This window comes from Sprattus sprattus (assembly GCF_963457725.1).
Source record: "Sprattus sprattus genome assembly, chromosome: 17".
Lineage (NCBI taxonomy): Eukaryota > Metazoa > Chordata > Actinopteri > Clupeiformes > Clupeidae > Sprattus > Sprattus sprattus.
The window spans coordinates 8,969,023-8,987,969 of NC_137915.1; the positions used below are offsets into that span (position 1 = coordinate 8,969,023).

Here is an 18,947-nt window from a genome sequence, read left to right on the forward strand (position 1 = left end):
TGCAGCCGTGGATGTGGACGCCATGGCAACGACAGCTGCACTCCACTCCACCCACCCAAAAAGCGAGAGAGAGAGCGGGAGAGAGAAATAATACAGTAATCTAAGAGAAGTTCAAAAACAACTCCAGCTGAACAAGTTATGCAGGACAAAGACAGACTAAAACACACATGTTATTCAGTCCCGCAGAAGCCTTTATCTGCAACTACACGGGGTGCAATGAATGCACACAGTCGTGCTGCAGTGTATGTGCTTCCCGGGGGATGCTGACCCCGCGACCCCATCACCGATAGTACTATGCTGTACCAGGCGAGGCCCCCGCATAAAAACACACACACACACACACACACACACACACACACACACTTGCTCTGAGCCAGTCTGGAGGAGTCTGCCTCCCCATTGAAGTGCCTCCAGAGTCACGCCAGACAGACACGCCAACTCCCCACCATTAGCTTCCCATCAAAGCCTGCTGCCAAGAACACTCTGATGCTGGAGTACAGGAATGAAAGTGGGGGGCTGCCATGGCGACGCTATATGCAGCTGGAATGTTCGGCTCCTGCTACTTCCTGTAGTTCTTTATCTGGTTTGGAGGCTATTGCTTATTGCTTGGCATCTCTTGAGTGGCCATCACTGTGATGTGAGAGAGGAGAGGCCGGCTGCATCAGCACCTGACAACTGGAAACAGCTGCAGAAATAGCATCATCCCACACCTTACTTTTTCCGTTGACGGTTTGCATCATTCTCTGTTTCTATATCTCCCTACACACATACACACACAAATGTACACTCACACACACACACACACACACACACACACACAAACACACACACACACACACACACACGAACACACACACACACACACACACACACACACACACACACACACACACACACACACACACACACACACACACACACACACACACACACACACACACACACACACATGTTAATCCCCCTGAGAGCCTTGAGAGAATGCAGGGAGCAATGAGTAGGTGGGTCAGAGTGTAATGCCGGTCAGGCCCAAGACCTCAAGCCACAGGCTCTTAATTGGACTGGGGGTCAAAGAAAAAACCCAGTGGCAAAGATAGTACTCTACGAATGACAATAAGATGCATACAATGGCCTCACACAACCCCCCGCCCTCAACCACATCCCATTCACAAACAAAACAAAACAAGCTGATGGTGACAGCGGGAAATACAGTGTGTGTGTGTGTGTGTGTGTGTGTGTGTGTGTGTGTATGTGCAGGCATATGTGAGTCCGAGAGAGTGTCAGCATTTGTGAATGGGTGTGTGTGCATCTGTGCGTGTCTGAGTGTGTGTGTGTGTGTGTGTGTGTGTGTGTGTGTGTGTGTGTGTGTGTGTGTCTCTGTGTGTGAGCTCTGCAGGCCTAAAAAACATTCGGTGCTGGCCTGTATGGCCACACGACCACTTGTCTCCATTCGGCATCCCATGCACTGACACGCCAAACACGACACCATTTCCCCCTAAAAAGATCCACACTAATTAGCACAACATTAAGCGGAGCCCACAGGCCCAGCGGGATGCTGGGTGAGGTGCGGAGGCCGCCGCTTCAACCTCGTGCCTCAGCCCTCCAACCCTCCACTCCCCGCCGGGGCTGGAGCACAATAGAGCCCAGCCAGTTTCCCACCACTGTTGGGGGCCACATGCACTCCAGGCACCCTTGGTCATCGGGCCCCTGGAACAGCCACAGCCCCTGTGTTACGTGAATGGGTGTGTGTGCATCAGTGTGTGTGTGTGTGTGTGTGTGTTATGCCCGGGGGGAAAAAAACACACACACACAGCAGCCTCTGACGGGCAGTGCTCGTGTTTAACCAGAGAGATGGGAGACAGAGAGAGAGAGAGAGAGAGAGAGAGAGAAAGAGAGAGAGAGAGAGAGAAAGAGAGAGTCAGAGAGAGAGAGAAAGAGACAGAGAAAAGCTTTTCAGCTCGGAAGAAAGAAAAGAGAAGAGAAAGATAGCGGAAGCTCTTTCCGCCGTCTCACCCCCCCCACCCTCCCTTCTCGCTCTCCCTCCTGGAGGCCATTGGCAAACAGCAGGGCCTGTCCTCTCCCTTCTGTTCCCCTGCCGCATGAAGCATTTATGGAACAATAAATCAGACGGTGAGCCTTTCAGTTTACTAACGGGAGGGGAGCAAGGGCAGGGGTTGGGTGGGGTTACAGACAGAGGGAGGGAGGGAGGGGGGGAGGGAGGGAGGTAGAGATGGAGCGGTGTGGTGAAGGATGAGAAGAGGATGCCCTAAGACTGCCTCAAATCCAGGGGCCACTGTTGTCTGTATTGTCTGTTAGCTATTTGGCATTAGACATTTTGGGTCCTCAAGGGACTCTCCAGAGGTCTACTGTGGGGGCAGATTTGGGCACTGGGGTAAGAGTGCGTTCAGTAGTGATGCTGCAGGGCTGTTTCCACAAATTAGCAGCTCATTACCAACATGGCAACTTCCAGCCAACTGGTCAGAACTCAAACTCCACACAGTGGAATGAGAACTGTATGCTATGAGGTGCAAGTCGGCAACTGGGGGGTTGATGACTAAACATCTTCCCAAAAACGTGCGCACACAGTCACACACACACCTATTCTCTCTCACAGACAAGAGAGCCGCACCATCAAACACATCACAACCTCCGGGCAGTGACCTAATGAGCCCCTTTGATGATCTCATGCACCTTTGAAACTCGGCCATCTCCATGAATGCTAACGAAGGCTACAATTAGGTCGCGTACACCCCCACACCCACCCCCACCCCGACCCCAAAGACCACACAACCACCTCAACCAGCCCTCACAAAGCCGAATCCCCTTTAACGGAAATCCAAAGATAGCTCTGCCTTCAGAGATAGCGCCTCTTAAATTAATAAATAATAGAGTATTAAACTGCTACAGTGTAACCCGTAGGGAAAAAGCGACGCATTCTAGTATATGACACCAGAATCAGTCCTTGTGATCGAAAGCAACACTTTTCCTCTTTTAAATCATGGAAGGCGGAGAGACAATATGACTTTGCAACATTCCTCTTCCCAGTGACCCGGGGGGCTCTGTTCAACCATGCATGGCAAATCATGGGAACAATGTATTACTCATGCTTCAAGACATCTGAGTGGCTCGCGCGGACGGACGGCGCGACACAAAGCCGCGGTGCGAAAGCACTAAAACACAACCGGAGCCGGGCGGCCGCTGATCAAATGAGCAGAGCTGAGAGGAAGAGGTGGGGGGGGGGGGGGAGAGAAGCTGGAGTGACAGCCACTGGTAAAGCGTGGTGTGGGAGAATAGACTAAGAGACGACTCATAGGGATGTGGCTCCACCACGGATTTCAGGTGGAGTTAGGACAGATGAATCCTGTTTGAAAAAAAAACTATTGTGAGAATGGAGGAATGTTTACGGGGTTACGGGGTCATCAGGAGCCATACCAAAAATACCAATGTGCTGACCTCGAGACACCTTTAAACACTCACAGAATGGCAATGGAGGAGCCGTGTGACGTATACGGGACACACTACTTGCAAAGCTGGGTATGTTTGGGTGTCATTAAAGGCCGTTTGAATTGTGTATCCTTTCTGCCACTCACTGAATGGACGCAGGCCGAGTTCTCCACATAGGTAAGTTAGCACAGGTCTACTGTTTAACATCTGAGGGAAACCATGGCACCTAACCTTTAACATGGCTCTTTTGATAGGGGAAGCTGTGTGGTGGGTCCTGCGGCCTGGCTTACTTCCCCCCACCAGGATGCTTCCTGCCACGGCTTGGTGGGCCATGACTGCCCCCGAGGGAGAGGGCTACTTCTGGGATTAGGAGATTACACGGTACTGGGGCAAAGAGGGGAATGAACCTCTCTCTCTCTCTAACACACACACACACACACACACACACACACACACACACACACACACACACACACACACACACACACACACACACACACACACACACACACACACACACACACACACACACACACACACACACACACACACACACACACACACACACACACACACAACCACACACACACACACACACCTCCCTTAACCCGCGTCTCCTGCTGCTCCACCTTTGAGCCCTCTCTTTCCCATGACTGCACACAAAAGGCTGACATTTAAAGGCACCTCCTGACCTGACTTCTCGCTCTCTCTCTCTCTCTCTCACACCAGCCTATTTTCATGAATAAAAAGGGGTTACACACACTACCATGACAGCACTCTTGTACATGAACACAGAAATACCACTGCATATTCATAGACATGTTGACATCAACACACAAACACACACACACACACATACTTACAGACCTGTGCACACATGCTCTTTTTGTGTGGTAATGATGTACTATATACAACAGCATGTTTGCATAAGCATAACATACAAATGCACACACTAGACACACACACACACACACACACACACACACACACAAACACACACGGACACACACTTACAGACCTGTGCACACACAAGGTTTTTGTGTGGTAATGACAGTGTGTTTGTATAAGCATACCATACAAACACACACACTAGACTAACACTTTGTTGTACTGCTCCAACGGAACCTATGCTACAACAGGCCATCATAATGGACGTTCCATATCAGCCTGGGTCAGGTCCCATTTTTATGCCCTGGACTGAATAGGGTGACAACAGACCATAGATCCATGTTTGCATCTGGACCAAGCTGCAGTGTGCCAAACAATGCATCGGTTGCTGTAAGCATGCCTGATAAGGACTTAAAAACAATGGCTTGCTTTTAATTGGCAACACTGAATGCAATCAAAACTTTTATTCGCACAAACGACACACAGTTACACACACGTGCATATATAGTGGCGATCAGGACACACACAAACTCACGCGCAGGCGCAGTGAATGTTATGAATGTTAACTAAGGAATGGGGTTTTTGCAGATGAGCTACAATCTCTCAATAAAACAGATCAGATAGATAGGACACGAGATGGGATCAGACACCGAGGCGGGAGGGGAGCATTTCCTGTGAATAATATGCCAAACTCTTCCTCCCTCCCCAGCCAGCAGTCTGTTTACCCTTTGATATTGCTCTGCGTCCCCTTTGCATATAAATCGGAAGCTTAGCATGGAGTCAAGAATGCACTTTTCTCTCTCACTCAGCCAGAGAGCTGTCCATCATGGGGGTGGGGTAAAAAGACAGATAGGAGAGAGGAAGTGAGCATAGAGGAGAGACTCAGGAGAACCTTGCCTTCTTGCTTTCTCCCTCTCCTCCCTCCCCGCACTCCCTGTTTGTGTGGAGCATTGAGGACTGGCATTCCAACTATGCTTTATTGAAGAGGACTGCAACTCTCCCACTGAGAGGGACAAGAGTACAACAGAGCAGAGGGCCCAAAGGCAGCCAGAGATAGACAGAGAGAGAGAGAGAGAGGTAGATAGAGAGACAAAGAAATAAATAGAGAAAGAGAGAAGGGCTTATGCCGGGGGGGTAGTCATGCCTCTGCGTGTCACATCGGCCAAACAGCCAGCCGGCCGGCCAGCCAGCTTGGGCTCTATCCCGCTAAGAATGGCAGATCTGTCAGACAGTGGAGTGGACTGGCAGGAGACGACCTTGGCTAAAATGGATCTGGCTGGCGTCCCCTGCCCCCCCATCAATGGCTGCATCGTTGGACATTGACGTTGGCCCCAGTGTCTGACTTTGATGGGTCTCACCCAATGTCCAAACTGTGACAGCCTTAGTCTGTGCTTTCTCGTCCTTGTCCATATGGGCTGTTGAGATGGTGCTTGAAAGATGGCAAAATCCCAAGCGATTGTCTATTATGCCTTTTGCTTGACCTGCTTGGACTTCTAAAATATTTCTGCCTGAGGACACAGGAACATTTGTAACTCTAGAGTTTGTGCTTCTTCGAAAAAGTGGTCCTGACTTACTATTGCTTTCAGGAGTGCCCCAGTAAACAACATGTATGATGTCGTGACTGTTTTTGCAGTTCCTCACAATAAACCCCTCATCTCTTCAGTCAAGACCTGAAGATGCCTAATCCTCTTAGTCCAAAGAGCCACAAAGCGCAGTGTGGCAACCAATCTCACTAATTGGTTGCCTAATTAAGTTTTTCAAAGAAATTTGTTTTGAAGAATGACACATACACACACAAAAAGAGTAGATTGAAGGCTTCGCACGATGCATCCGTAATGCCCGCTCTTGAGAAAACAAGGACGTGTGCTGGGCTAGACATTTCCAGGAAAGGCCAGGGCAATGAATGGAAGACGTGACAGCGAGCTGAGAGGGTTTTTTTTTTTTGCATCGTCTGAGAGGGGGTCGCCTCCTCCTCCTCCTCCTCCGTCTACCCCGTTCCCTACCAGCAGCGGCAGTAGGGGAACGCTGTTTATTATGACATGCGTCTGCCACAGCCAACCCTGGAACATCTTAATGCCCAGAGAGAGGCACCCATCCTACAAAGGACCTCCGCAGCAAAGCTCTCCTTCATTCACGGGGCCCTTATGAATTATGGAGATTATGGCTCTTTTTCTGTGTTGCCGGGGCTTTCTTGTTGAAAGGGATTCTGGGTCACAAAAGGCCATCACTGTGCTTGATATTTTTTATAATGTGGCATTGTCTGGGGTTGTGAACAGGACCCCTAGAGAAGGGGGCTCGGACGAGGGGGAGGGTTTGCATGTCGGTGTGTTTAGATGTGTGTGTGTCAGTGTGCATTGTCTAAAAGTAAGCCCTTCGTCTACAGGCGATTCAGAAAGGCACAAACTCCACCCATCTTTCTCGGGTGATCTTCCAGACTCTATGCTCCCACCCCAAACCCAAGGGCAGGGGGGTGGGACACAGTACCGTCCGAGCCACGCTTCACGCTCAGTCTGTTCATGTTTTGTCCATCCCAATCCCATAAAGCATGAGGAGGGAACCACCCCCTCCCCATGTATTTTTACGTGTCCCCTAACTTTGGGGCTTGGGAGCGCTCCTAGATAATTGGGAGATAGAAGAGCGACCGTTTCCCCCGATCCCCGACCCCCACTGGGCACTCTCTGCTGTTGTGGACTTGGGCCTCAGCCCCTGACGATAAGCAGTTGTGAGTCTGGCTCAGCATGGGCCACTGAATGCTCACACGTGATAGGGCTCCTTTGATGGGCTCTCCGGGGTTCACGGACCCAAAAGCAAAACAAGGCCAATTAATCTTCAACTTCCCTCAACCCTGATTGTTGTGAACCAGCAGTGCTCCAGTGAAAAACTGCTGGAAGGGCCTCCTTTTTCGAGAGAGGCTTTGCTGTAAACTGTGTGATTTTTAAAAGTTTATCAGGGCTCTTTGCTTAAACATACATACACACACACACACACACACACACACACACAGCCAGCCAGCCACACACACACACACACACACACAGACACACGTGTACATTAAAGGCAAGACTGGAGATCTGACTCTTTGGTACTCCACACGCATTGGGCTTCTCTCTCTCTCTCTCCTTCTCTCTCTCCTCTATCTCTCTCTCTCTCCTTCTCCCTCTCTCTCCTTCTCTCTCTCCTCTTGTGTATGATCAGATCAGCAGATTAGCCCTCTTCCTGCCAATACTGTGGGCAAAGAGTACCAGCTGACGCATTAATTCGGCCTCTCTCCAGACAATTTTAATCCAGTGTTGAGGGGGGTCGAGGGTCAGAGGGGAGCCTTAATCTAATCTACTGGATAAATTTGCCATCTTGGTTTCAAGTCCCTAATCCTGGTTGGGGGGAGCTGAGGGGGTTTTGTAGTAGTTGGTCTCTGCTACTTAAACCTCGGGGGCAAATTTACCCCATGGGTTTTAAGATAGGCCTAGGAGCAGAGGTTGGAGCTTAGATGGTCTTTTGAGTTGTCAGTGAAAATATTTGAGATTCCCAGTTGAGTATTAGAGCAGTACGGACATTGTAGAAAGTTACTTGTCCTACTGGGGGGGGTCAGAAAGTGTAGGTCTACCACACAGGTGAGCAAACGTTGAGCCAGGTTGATGTCTTCCCCAAACTTCCTTCCTCTTCTCCAAGGTGTACTTCACAGAACCCTCTTTTAAGTATATTGACAGATCGCATTGAACCATTGCATTCGCAACTGATCTCCTCTGAGAAAACTGCAATGTTGTTTACCAGATTAGTTAATGTTTACCCTTTTTTCTCCAGCGCCTGATATGTTCAGAAAGACAGAAGGGGCAGCAGAGTGCAATGCCCCCCCTCGAGCACCTGGCTAGAAAGAGCATTCTCTAAATGGCCTGCATTCATTCAAATGGCCTAATTGTAGCAGCTTACTTCAAGTGACCTATATATATGGTGGGCCACCATGAAAAAAACAAAGCCCACCCAGGAACATCCACAAGTTTCCTGTGCCAGAATGTACCAAAACATTGACCAAAAAAGAGCATGGAGTCCGTCAGCCCTCAGAATCCGAAGGGGAGAGGCAAGGCATTTCATGGTATTGAGGAAAACAAGCCCCTCGGAAGGGGCACCGACAAATCACCAGAGGCTTTCCCTAAACAGAGCCATGATTCCACCCTGTCCCAGGAGCAAGGCACACACAATACAGCACCTAGCCATCCTCAATATCTGCGGGTACCCCATCCCGGAACAAATTCCCCCAGCCAGAGCAAAACCCATAACCGTAAATCTGGGTGGAAAGAGAAAAGGGGAAAGAGAGAGAGAGAAAAGAAAGAAATAAAGAGAGGGAGAGCGAAAGAGAGAAAGAAAGAGAGAGATAGAGAAAGAAAGAAAGAAGAGAGAGAGAGAGAGAGAGAGAGAGAGAGAGAGAGAGAGAGAGAGAGAGAGAGTGAGAGATACAAAAACTCCTTCACGTCCCGTGCACTGAAAGAAAAAAAAGCAACCTACAAATCTTTGCGCTGAGTGCAGTAAAGCCATTAAAGTCAACAACTCAGCACTGGGCCTGCCAGAAAGTGGCCACCCGCAGGTTACACGTGCTTAGCCCTCTCTCATTTCCCCAACTCTTTCTCAATTTTCGCTTTTGATCATTTTATTTCTTCCATTTTGTTTCAGGAAGGGGATAAATACCAAAGCCATTTGTCACTTTGTTTTGTTGTAAGACTTCCTATTGGGGCAGTAACCTACTGTACCGCCTCTTGAATGGGCACCACTGATAACCCAGTTAAGGCCTAGTTCTGACAACAAAGACAATTAGGCTAATGTTTTAAATCTCCCCCTATCTCAGCAGGCAGCTAGCTCATAAAATCTGACTGAGAACTTTATAAGATGTGACCAAGCTAAACGTCCACAAGTCAGGCACTTGTTTTTCCTGCCTTCAGGCAAAAGCCAAGGGTGCAACCAGATCTTCAAAGGCTGAGAGTGAACCAAAGGGCGAGTCGAGGCGGCTAGGCTAATTTACAGTGACTTAAAATACAGAACTGCTTCAAGTGGCCCATAAAAGGTGGTTGTTTTCTTTTTTCCTTTCTTCTTCTTTCAAAGAATCCATTCCTTACAGTGGATGTGAATTCTAAAAGGCAAGCAGGATAAACAGAGTTACATTACAGCCAGTTCAGATCTGTATAGCACAGGGGGAAAAAGAAAGGGGGGAGGGGGGGTAATTTTAGGGTCCCCATTTCACTAGGGGTGATTTCAACCACAAATCACGTAAACAGTATTTAGGTTTTTTCAAAGGACCAGCAGCAGACTTGGTTTCACACAAAGCTCTGGTATCTCACAAGGATGACTGAGGGAGGGCTGCTGGGATGGTAGAGGTCTTTTTTTTCTTCCCTTTCTTGCTCCCTCTCCAACTCTGTCTTCTGTCTCTCCTACTCTCCCACACACTCATGTTGTGACTGAGTCGTTACTCTCTCATGTTGTACAAGTCCTGCTTGCTAAAATAACTCCAGTGGACTTTAACTCACTGTGGTCCGCCGCAGTCAAGAGGGCTATTTATTTAAGTCTCTAAGCTACGACAGCAGAGAATGGCCACTGTGTCTCTTCACTCTGAAGAATCGCATGGGAAGGCAGAATATAGCCCTTCCCAAAAAAAAACATTCTTGGCACCCTGCAACACATTAGCCAGTGACGTAAGATGCAAAAGCCGGCTTCACTATGCATTGTGCAACACCTGGATAAGCAATACTCACCACCAACTCAGTTAAATATTAAATTGGCACCGACATTAATACTGTGAGAACAACCTGCCTGGTTTCACCTTATCGGCTCAGTGTGTGTGAACCTCGCTGTGACAAATGACTCACTCAGCGCTGTACTTCCTAAACAACAGCATGATTCACATGCACTGAAGTTACTGCTATTATAATGGAAAGTGCGGGCACATTTCTGTGCTTGTCTCTGCAATGATCTTTGTTTCCACTCCAATGTCTATTCCCAGTCAACGCCAGGGGGGCTTGACTCACGCCAATGACACACATCCCAACATTTGTTCATTAAGAACCACCTCACAGTAATATTGTTGCAGTATTAGCGACACAGAAGAGATTCAACAGGTTTACAGGAACCCTTGTGAACTTCCCTGAAGGTTGCTGACAGGGGGCTCATTGGTACAGCACGATATGCCCCCACCTCATACCTCTTTGGTCAAGGTCTCATGGGGGATAGCGTGCTAGTCCACCTCCCACTTAGCCTGCCCAAATCACATTGGAGGCCAGAAAATCACTTTTTTAGCCGATCAGAGACCCCCCCACCCCACCTCAACCCCCCAATTGCTAGGCAGGTGGAGAGGGGTCTTAATCCACTCCTCCAAGTCCGTCTGTGCACACTGATGGAGCAGCCGGTGGCAGCGACTCTCCAGAAAGCCCTTCAGAGCCACAATTGACCAGCCTCTCCGGAGGTATTCCCAACAATTTTGCCCCGGGGCTGGGGATTAATTTACTTTCCCCACACTCTTTTAAAATGAAGGTCAAATACGAGATGGAATGGAGCGGCAATCTCTCTAACAATACCACAAGCTCAGTGAGTTAAGTGCGAGAGGGAGCCGGTCTTTGATCGTACATCGGCGGTCGCCACCCCCTAACTCCTCACCCCCCCCCCCCCCCCCCCATCCCTGTGGTTTTTCAATTGGAGCTTAAAATAGGGCCACACTGCTTGGCATCTGAGTGTGGGAGGGAGGAAAATTCATTTCATTTCGTCAGACAGCATCTGAGTAAAATGTCAGCATCTAGTCTTGGACAAGCCAACATAACATGGGGAGAAGCAGAGCTAAACCAAGCAAGCCCTCTTTGAAAGCTTTTGCAAACAACAGACATACAGGGTTTAATCAACCAAGAGTTTACATGAGTGGCAGGTGTTCCATCTCCCTCCATCTCTATAGCAAATATCATGATACTAAAAACGAGCCATTACAATGGAAAACGTCCCAAATAAAAAGACCAACCATCGGAGGCAACACAGGAGAGGAACTCCCTCTCACAGTATGACCACCCTCCAATTGCACCCCATCCCAATCCGTGCCTGAATTCAAAAATCTGAACGGCACAATTTTCCCAAAACACCATTTCCATTTCTAAAACCCATACACGTATATGATCAATACTTTTCCTCTCCTTCTCTTCCTTCCATTGGAGAGCAGATGTATTTTTATAACACGTCACCTTTGTTTTTTTTTACATAATTTTTTTAAAACAGCATCCAGCAACTGTTGATCTAAGGCACTAAAGCAACAAGTGAGCATTTGTTCTGCAGGAATGTGGAGTATGCGGGAGGGGGAGGGGAGGCGGGATAAAGAGAGCCTCGCAGTGCGGAGAGAGCAGAGGAGCTTTTTTCCCACCCCTATCAAAATGATTAGCTGTGCCGCTGGTAATGGCTACTGTGGCGAGGGTCAATATTGATACAGTGGCTAAATATGCGCTTGGCTTTGCGCTCGCCTCAAGGTTTTACAGTACACGCTGTGGGACAACAGGATCGGGGGGGGGGAAATAGATGAATAACCGATACAAATTTTGTCCCTCTTGGCAGCCAAGAGCAGAAACATTAAGGCCGTCTCTGGAGGACACTGGGAAGGATGAGTAAAAGCGTACTTGGCTCTCACAGCACAGAGAATGGATCACAGACTGTTACGCAACACGATTTAATGATCATAAATCAGCATGGCTGCGTTAACAGCTGTATTAAACATTTTATGGTTTGATTAGCGTACGGACAGCACAATGATACATGCCAATTATAGCCTAATCTTCACAGATAAAGAGCATGCTAGTTTGAAGTTGTGGGTGCAGAAAGGTGGAATTATAAGACATCACATCCAAATCCCTTGTCATTCATGATATATAAACACATTTACATTTTAAAAACCAATGTGAACTCCTAAACGGAAAATATCTTCCTTGATAAAACACATAAATGCCAAACATACCTGTACGATACCAGCTAGCAACAAGTTTCTCATCACAGCCTGCCCGTCTCCAAAGACACAAAAACATAAAAATGACCAGTGCATTCCATTCACGATGTCGAAAGGAAAATAATTGTGAACATGTTGTGGTTATCCAGGAGTGACTCGATGACTGGGTCAAGATTTGTGGTTTCAAGCCTAGGAAGGCTGTACCTCCTCTGGGGAGAGAAGAGTTTCCTTTGCCACGGCCAAATTGTTCCGAGGATCCTACCTGTTGTTTTTCATTCCAAAGTGTCTGACACATGCCAGCCATCATGCTGCTCCATAGAGCAGAAAACTGCCATTGCACGCACATCGTACCAAAATCAGCACAAACAAAGCCCCAATAACCCTGTAGGGACCCAGCCTCAGGAATATGGCACAAACCCACAGCGGTCCACCTCTCTACAAAATGTCTCTTTAAGGCCAGGTGCAAAGGTCCGTATGGATCATTTCAAATATACTTAAGAGGAACATCGGATGTGGTACAGAGTTATTTGTCTTTTATTTGTGAGCGAGGGAAAAGGAGGTTAGAGCAAGCAAGAACAGTGAGGCCATTTTGTTTAGCACCCTCTGCTTTCAGGCAACAGACATTTACGTGACATTTACACATGCTTAGAGTCTGGCAGCGGAACAGTTCCCTCCAAACTCACAGGCTACCTTCAGATTTGCTATTCCATTACAATTGGACAGCCTGCCGAACAAACCCACAACAGAATAAAATCTCTCAATCCCACAACAACAATAAAATGAATAGCATTTGATGATATTTTACACAGTTATTAGTTTACCATAAATGCTGTATGGAATTAAAATGCCACAAATGTAACACTGACCTGGTGGGCTAGTGCGGACCTCAAAATGGCCTGTCGCGACCCCGAGTAGGGCAAGACCCAGAATAATCCAATCCAATTACTGACATGCCTCTAACAAGCAGGCCTTGGACAAGGTCACGACCTCTTTGGGAAATTCCGAAATCCCCCCACATTGTGAAGACATCATTATGGAACTTGGTAGTAATCCACAATTATCAATCCACCACGGAAACAAGCCAGGGATGTTAGCCAGCGCTTGGCCACCCCGCAATATTTCAAAATAAAACAAAGCGGGATCTCAGCAAAAGCGGTGAGCGATGCTTCTGAGACCAAATCAGAGAGGCCACCAACACACAATCGCCATTTAAGGTGGTGTTTATAGAAACTGAGACAAGGGAGGGGACAAAAAAATAAAACATGTTTAAAAAAAAAAAAAAACGAATTCCTATTGGAGCTGGTCTCTACCTCTCCCCTAGGGAGCAATCCATGAGGGTCCAGCTATTCTTACATGGGAAAGTGTTCTCCCAGCCAAGGCTGGAGGCTCAAGGCGGCCAGGCTCCCTCGACTACAAGGCCCAGTCTACAGCAGATACTTCAGACAAAGGCTGTCGGCCTCACATCATTGAACGTGAATACACCAACTGTTTTCGAGTGACAAGACCATCACACACCCCCCCCCCCCCCCTACCCCCCACCCCACAACAGACACACTCAACCAGACACATACACAACTCGCACAGAAACAACTACCCCCCCCCCCCCCCCCCCCAACACACACACACACACACGAAATGCTGTTTGCTTGGAAGAAGTTTGTCCAAAAAGAAAGAGCCAGTCTGTTACTTGCCTTATTTTGCCTGAATGGCCCTGAAGGGGCAAAATAAAAAGGGGCGCTCGCCTCGGGGAAGCATCGCTGAGACAATAAAGTCATAAATTGGAAGGGATTTAAATCACTTTCAATCACACCATAGCCAGTGATTCACAACAGCCTTTTCTCTTCTGTACCGTTTGAGCCCCACCCACCTAACTGCCACCAATGGCACTTTGAAGATGTGCACTGACCCGAGACCCACATCATCCAGATATGATCACTCGCATGGAGGCTAGTTCATTTCCTCAACGCATCATGTGCCATGCATCTTTGAGGCTGACCCCCAAAACCCCAAAAAAGGACTTAATTGAGAAATTAAAACTATTGAGTACCATAACCATTATGCAGACGGGGAAAAAATACAGAGACTAGAAAAAAGAAACAGTTGGAATGAAATAAAGGATGATTCAGCTATAACACTAATAATAATCTCAAACCCAAACATTGAATTTGTTTATCTTGCTGATAGGGCAAAACCAGCTCCTCTGTCTCTATCACTCTATCGGTCTGTCTCTCCCTTTCTTTTTGTGTCCCAAAAATCTACCTATTCAGTTTCCCTCTGGCCAATTAGCTTACTCTCCTCAAAATGGCCCTTTCCGGCATTTAGACTAAATTCACTCCATTAGAGGCGTTATCGCTCGGTCCGATCACAGGTTACAGTTTCACAGTGTTTGTTTACATAATTGACCGTCGACTGATTCACCACCACTGTTGTACAGAGGCCACATTCAAAATCTCGGTGTAACGCGGTCTTTCTCAAAACTGAACATTCAAGCTTGACATTTGGCACTTGCAGGCACAGAGCGCGACCCATGAGTCTGGCCCCCTTCTGAGGGCAATGAAGTGCATCCACTACAAAAAGGCTTTTTTTTGAGTGTCTTGGCACGATAAATCAAGGCACCAGTGCATTTCCAGAGCGAGGACCAGCCGCAAATCTGAGGTATGACAACAATGCAGTGCTGTCACAAACCTGCTTGCATGAGCATGCCAAAACACCCTCACAGTATTGTTTTATGGACAGCGTGGGCGCACAATAAATAATAACAATGAACTCTGGGAATCTGTTTTCTCTGACACAGAGCGTTGGTGAGGGTGTGACTTCTGAGGACTTGGGGATGTAATAGTAACCCCCCCCCCCCTCCCTTCTAAAAAAATTAGAGGACCGGTCACACAGAATCAGCTCTCCAAACTGCAGCCACGGCTGGCTAAGGTCAAGCACCCTGGCTGACCCTCCTTAACAAAAGCTGAGATTCCTACGAACGTGGGATTACATGGCACAGCTCTCACAGGAAAAGAGACTCGGAGGGCTGGGGTTGAGGGGGGGTGGGGGGGGGGGTTGTGGTGGAGGAGAGGCTGGCTTCGAGAGGCTCCGGCCCCCATTCAGGACACTCTCAGACTGGCCGAGGGATTAGACCAGACTGGGCCCGAGCCAAGACGACCCAAACGGGACCGGGGCAGGAATGCAATAATCACACACGCAGGAGCCGCCGCCCCGTTGATCTGCACTTATTCCCTCCATTCTACAAAACAAAAAAAAAATGTTCTCCAATGCTTCAGAAATGTTTGGGTCGAGATTATCAAGGGAGGGGGAGTGGGAGGCAAAGGGTTGAAAAGGCCATTTAATTAAGAGACAGCGGAGTATTATTTTGTGGAACTATGCTGAAGTAGGGCCCAACTAAACGGCACCTCTCCTGAGCTGAGAACTCAAGGGGTGGCGAAAGTGAGGGGCGATTCTCTTCTAGACAATCTTCTTTAAATCTTTTTATTCTGCTTCAAAGACAAATGGCCCCTTCAACTGCCCACACAAAAAAAACTGTAACGTTTTATAATCTCAAAAGAGCCCTGACATGGAGGCAATGATGGAAGTGAGGGAGTGGTGAGTGGGAAGGAGGGAGAGAAAATGAGTGAGAGAGAGAGAGAGACAGAGAGAGAGAGAGAGAGGTTAAGAGGTTATTGTTTTTCGTTCTCTAAAACTCCAGTGCCCCAAATCTTTCTCACAACATCTCCCCTCACCCCCTCTCTTCCAAACTAGAGTCTGGAGGAGGGAACACAATGCCCTCGGCCTCCCTCATCCCCAGCTACAGGCAGAATACCTCTGAGGGGTGTTTCCCCAGGGCCCCCATCATAGGCCTCTCCAAGGGCGGATGTTTTACAACATGGAAAGAACGGTAACAGCTGAAGAGTAAAATGTTTATAACATTTTTACTGTGACTTTCCTGCTCTTTAATATAGTTGGGCTGTGTTAGTTGGGAGTTTGCGGCTCAGATACAGCGGTCGGATCAGAGCAATTAAAATAGTGAGGGTTACACACTGTTCATCCAAACCCGGCTGCTGTCAACAAGAGCATTCTGACTGCCTAAGGATCTAAGAAACTCTAAATAAAGCTCAAAAAATGAAGCTCAAAAACAAATCCGTTCACATTGCACAGGTCGAAGAAAAAAAGAGAGGGAAACAGGAGCACTGGCCATCCCACTCGCTGGACGGATAGATAAAGAGAGGTAAGTGACCGCACAGCCAAGGACAATCCAGCAGGGCTGATAAAGCAACCCATTTGAAAGACAGCAAAGCCCGCTTCTGGCAAGCTTCTGCTTTAAAAGTGGCAGCTCTCACCAAAACACTTGGGGTAACTTCCATTTTTTTTTGTGCACTGACGGTTCCCAGGTTGTTTCACTGTTACCACACCACAGCTCTTTCATCACATTCTAGGGTTGCCTACCTTTGGAGTTGAAAGCCTCCTTGAGTTGGAGAAGCACGTCTGCGAAGTGCCTCACGTCGTTGACCAGCTGCATGATGTAGTCGGAGTCGGTCGGTGTCGCGTCTACGCTGTCAGAGCCCGAGCTGATGGAGCTCAGCGAGTTGCTTTTGGCCGTGCGGCCCCAGGTGCCCGAAGTAGTGCCCGAAGATGACGAGGAGGTGATGTTGGTGCCCGTCGGCAAGGGGAAGAAGTGGGAGCTGGAGAGGCGTGCGATGCCAAGGGAGCGCTTGTTCCCACCAGCGCTGCTCTGCCGCAACATCCCAGCCGCAGCCAGCGTGCCCAGCGATGGGGAGGGGGGAGTGGGGAGAAGAGAGAGGAGAGCTCCTCTCCTCTCTCACTCACTCACTCACTGTCTCTGTCTTTCCTCTGTGCCGTCTCGGACACTTTCTTGTCTTGCTCTCCTCCCGCGATCCTGAATCCTCTCTTCGCTCCCAAACCACACGAGGCCTCACAAAACAGAACAGGGTCCTGTCCACGCACAAACATGCACATATACACACACACACAAACAAACAAACAAACACATACACACATCCTGTTAGTGACCCTTTGAAATAAAAGCGCCTCAGAGCTTATCACACGTCAAACTGAGCTGATGTCCCACATTGCAAAACCTCATGCAGCAGGGGTGAACACATGCACCCCATACGCCACTGTGATCTCCCTGCCACACACGCAAGCATAGAATGGTAGCCATGGCACCAGATGTAACCGCACACGCAGATGTTCCTATAAACCAAACTGAATTTCAGCTTTCCTTGGGCTTTGTAAGGCCTTGCCCTCACAACACAAATGACAGAGTACACTGATGAAACACAAAGGACGACATGTAGCCTGTCTATTCTGGGACAGTAAGGTCTCAGTAACAAGGAAGCTGGGCCACTGAGAGGCCCCTGTCTGGTGATGGTAGGACACATAATGAATGCCTTGGAGAGCTGCTCTTTCAGGCAGTAGTGGTCATAGCCTATCATCTCACCATCATAGCCCAGACTCTACTGCACCATCTTGCTATAGGTGTGTGTGTGTGTGTTCCTTCTTCTTACATTGTTATAGGAGACCTAAGCGGAGAGCTGCATGCAACAGACACACCAGTGCTCTATACTTTAGTGTCACACGCTTTGATCACACGCACACTCTCCTACAAAACACCCAGCATACACAATGCATCGTACACACACACACGCACACACACACACACACACACACACACACACACTGACACACACTGACACACACACACACACACACACACACACACACACACACACACACACACACACACTCTTAAAAAGTGTGCTTTGTTAATTTCACACTTCGTTGTCTAAACCGTGAGATTTACAACCTTTTCAAACATGCCCCGAGGAAATAATCTTGTCTGAGAAATGAGGAATACTAACCAATAAATTATGGGACATCATATCAGCTTTACGAATATGCTCAATACCGCGTATTAACACATGTATTTATTACCCATATGTTTCCAGTTAGGTTGAAGTGGATTTGTATTCAAGAATCTGAAATATGCTCGTTCGTGACCACACCATATAAACACGCTCTGGGACACTGTTTTGCTTTGTAGTGTTAGGAGTGATAATAAGCCAAGTTATTCTAGTTATGTGCTACCCTTCTAATTACTCTAGTTATGTGTGACCACTCTATCTCTCCACCACAACAATATAGTATCGCTGTTAGTTAGACTGTGTTCGAAAACTCTGTAGCTTATACAAAGCGAAATAGAAGCAAATAAAGACAATTTAATTGTTCAGGACCAATGCAACGTTACATTTGACTGAAATAGCTCCAACAAACGATCACAGTCGTTTATCGTAAACGAATCAAGGATTCGAAATGTATCATTTAAAGTGACAGCCAAATACTCACCCAACATGTTATCTGGAGTCATCGTAAACTGTAAAATTCCGATATCAATTCTTCTCAATGACTTTTATCCTAATTTGCGAACTATTCCAGTGCAGCTCTCTCGCATCTGTGCGTCCGTTTGTCACCGCTATTTGCTCCCAGTTGAAATTTTGGGAGCGCGGTGCAATCTCTATCTACAAATGCCCTCTTAGGTCATGTGACGACATGTAGAATTTTTGGTTGGCTATGCGTGGATTAAGAGGGCGGGTTAGTGGTCTCCTCCCCCTAACAACAGGTGTTCTGTCTGTTGACATGTCTGTGTGTTTAAGATAGG

At 47.9% G+C, this 18,947-nt stretch overlaps 1 protein-coding gene across 1 annotated transcript in view; it reads right to left on the reverse strand.

Annotated features, from left to right (window-relative positions):
* The window catches only part of arhgap29a (Rho GTPase activating protein 29a), a gene marked incomplete at its 5' end in the record, with an annotated part of 44,990 nt that extends 27,978 nt beyond the window's left edge, over positions 1 to 17,012 (reverse strand). Inside the window, one exon of the mRNA XM_080855053.1 lies at positions 16,715 to 17,012. Within this exon, the coding sequence (XP_080711179.1) occupies positions 16,715 to 17,012 (298 nt within the window). The remainder of the gene's footprint in view (positions 1 to 16,714) is intronic.
* Positions 17,013 to 18,947: the final 1,935 nt, after the last annotated feature.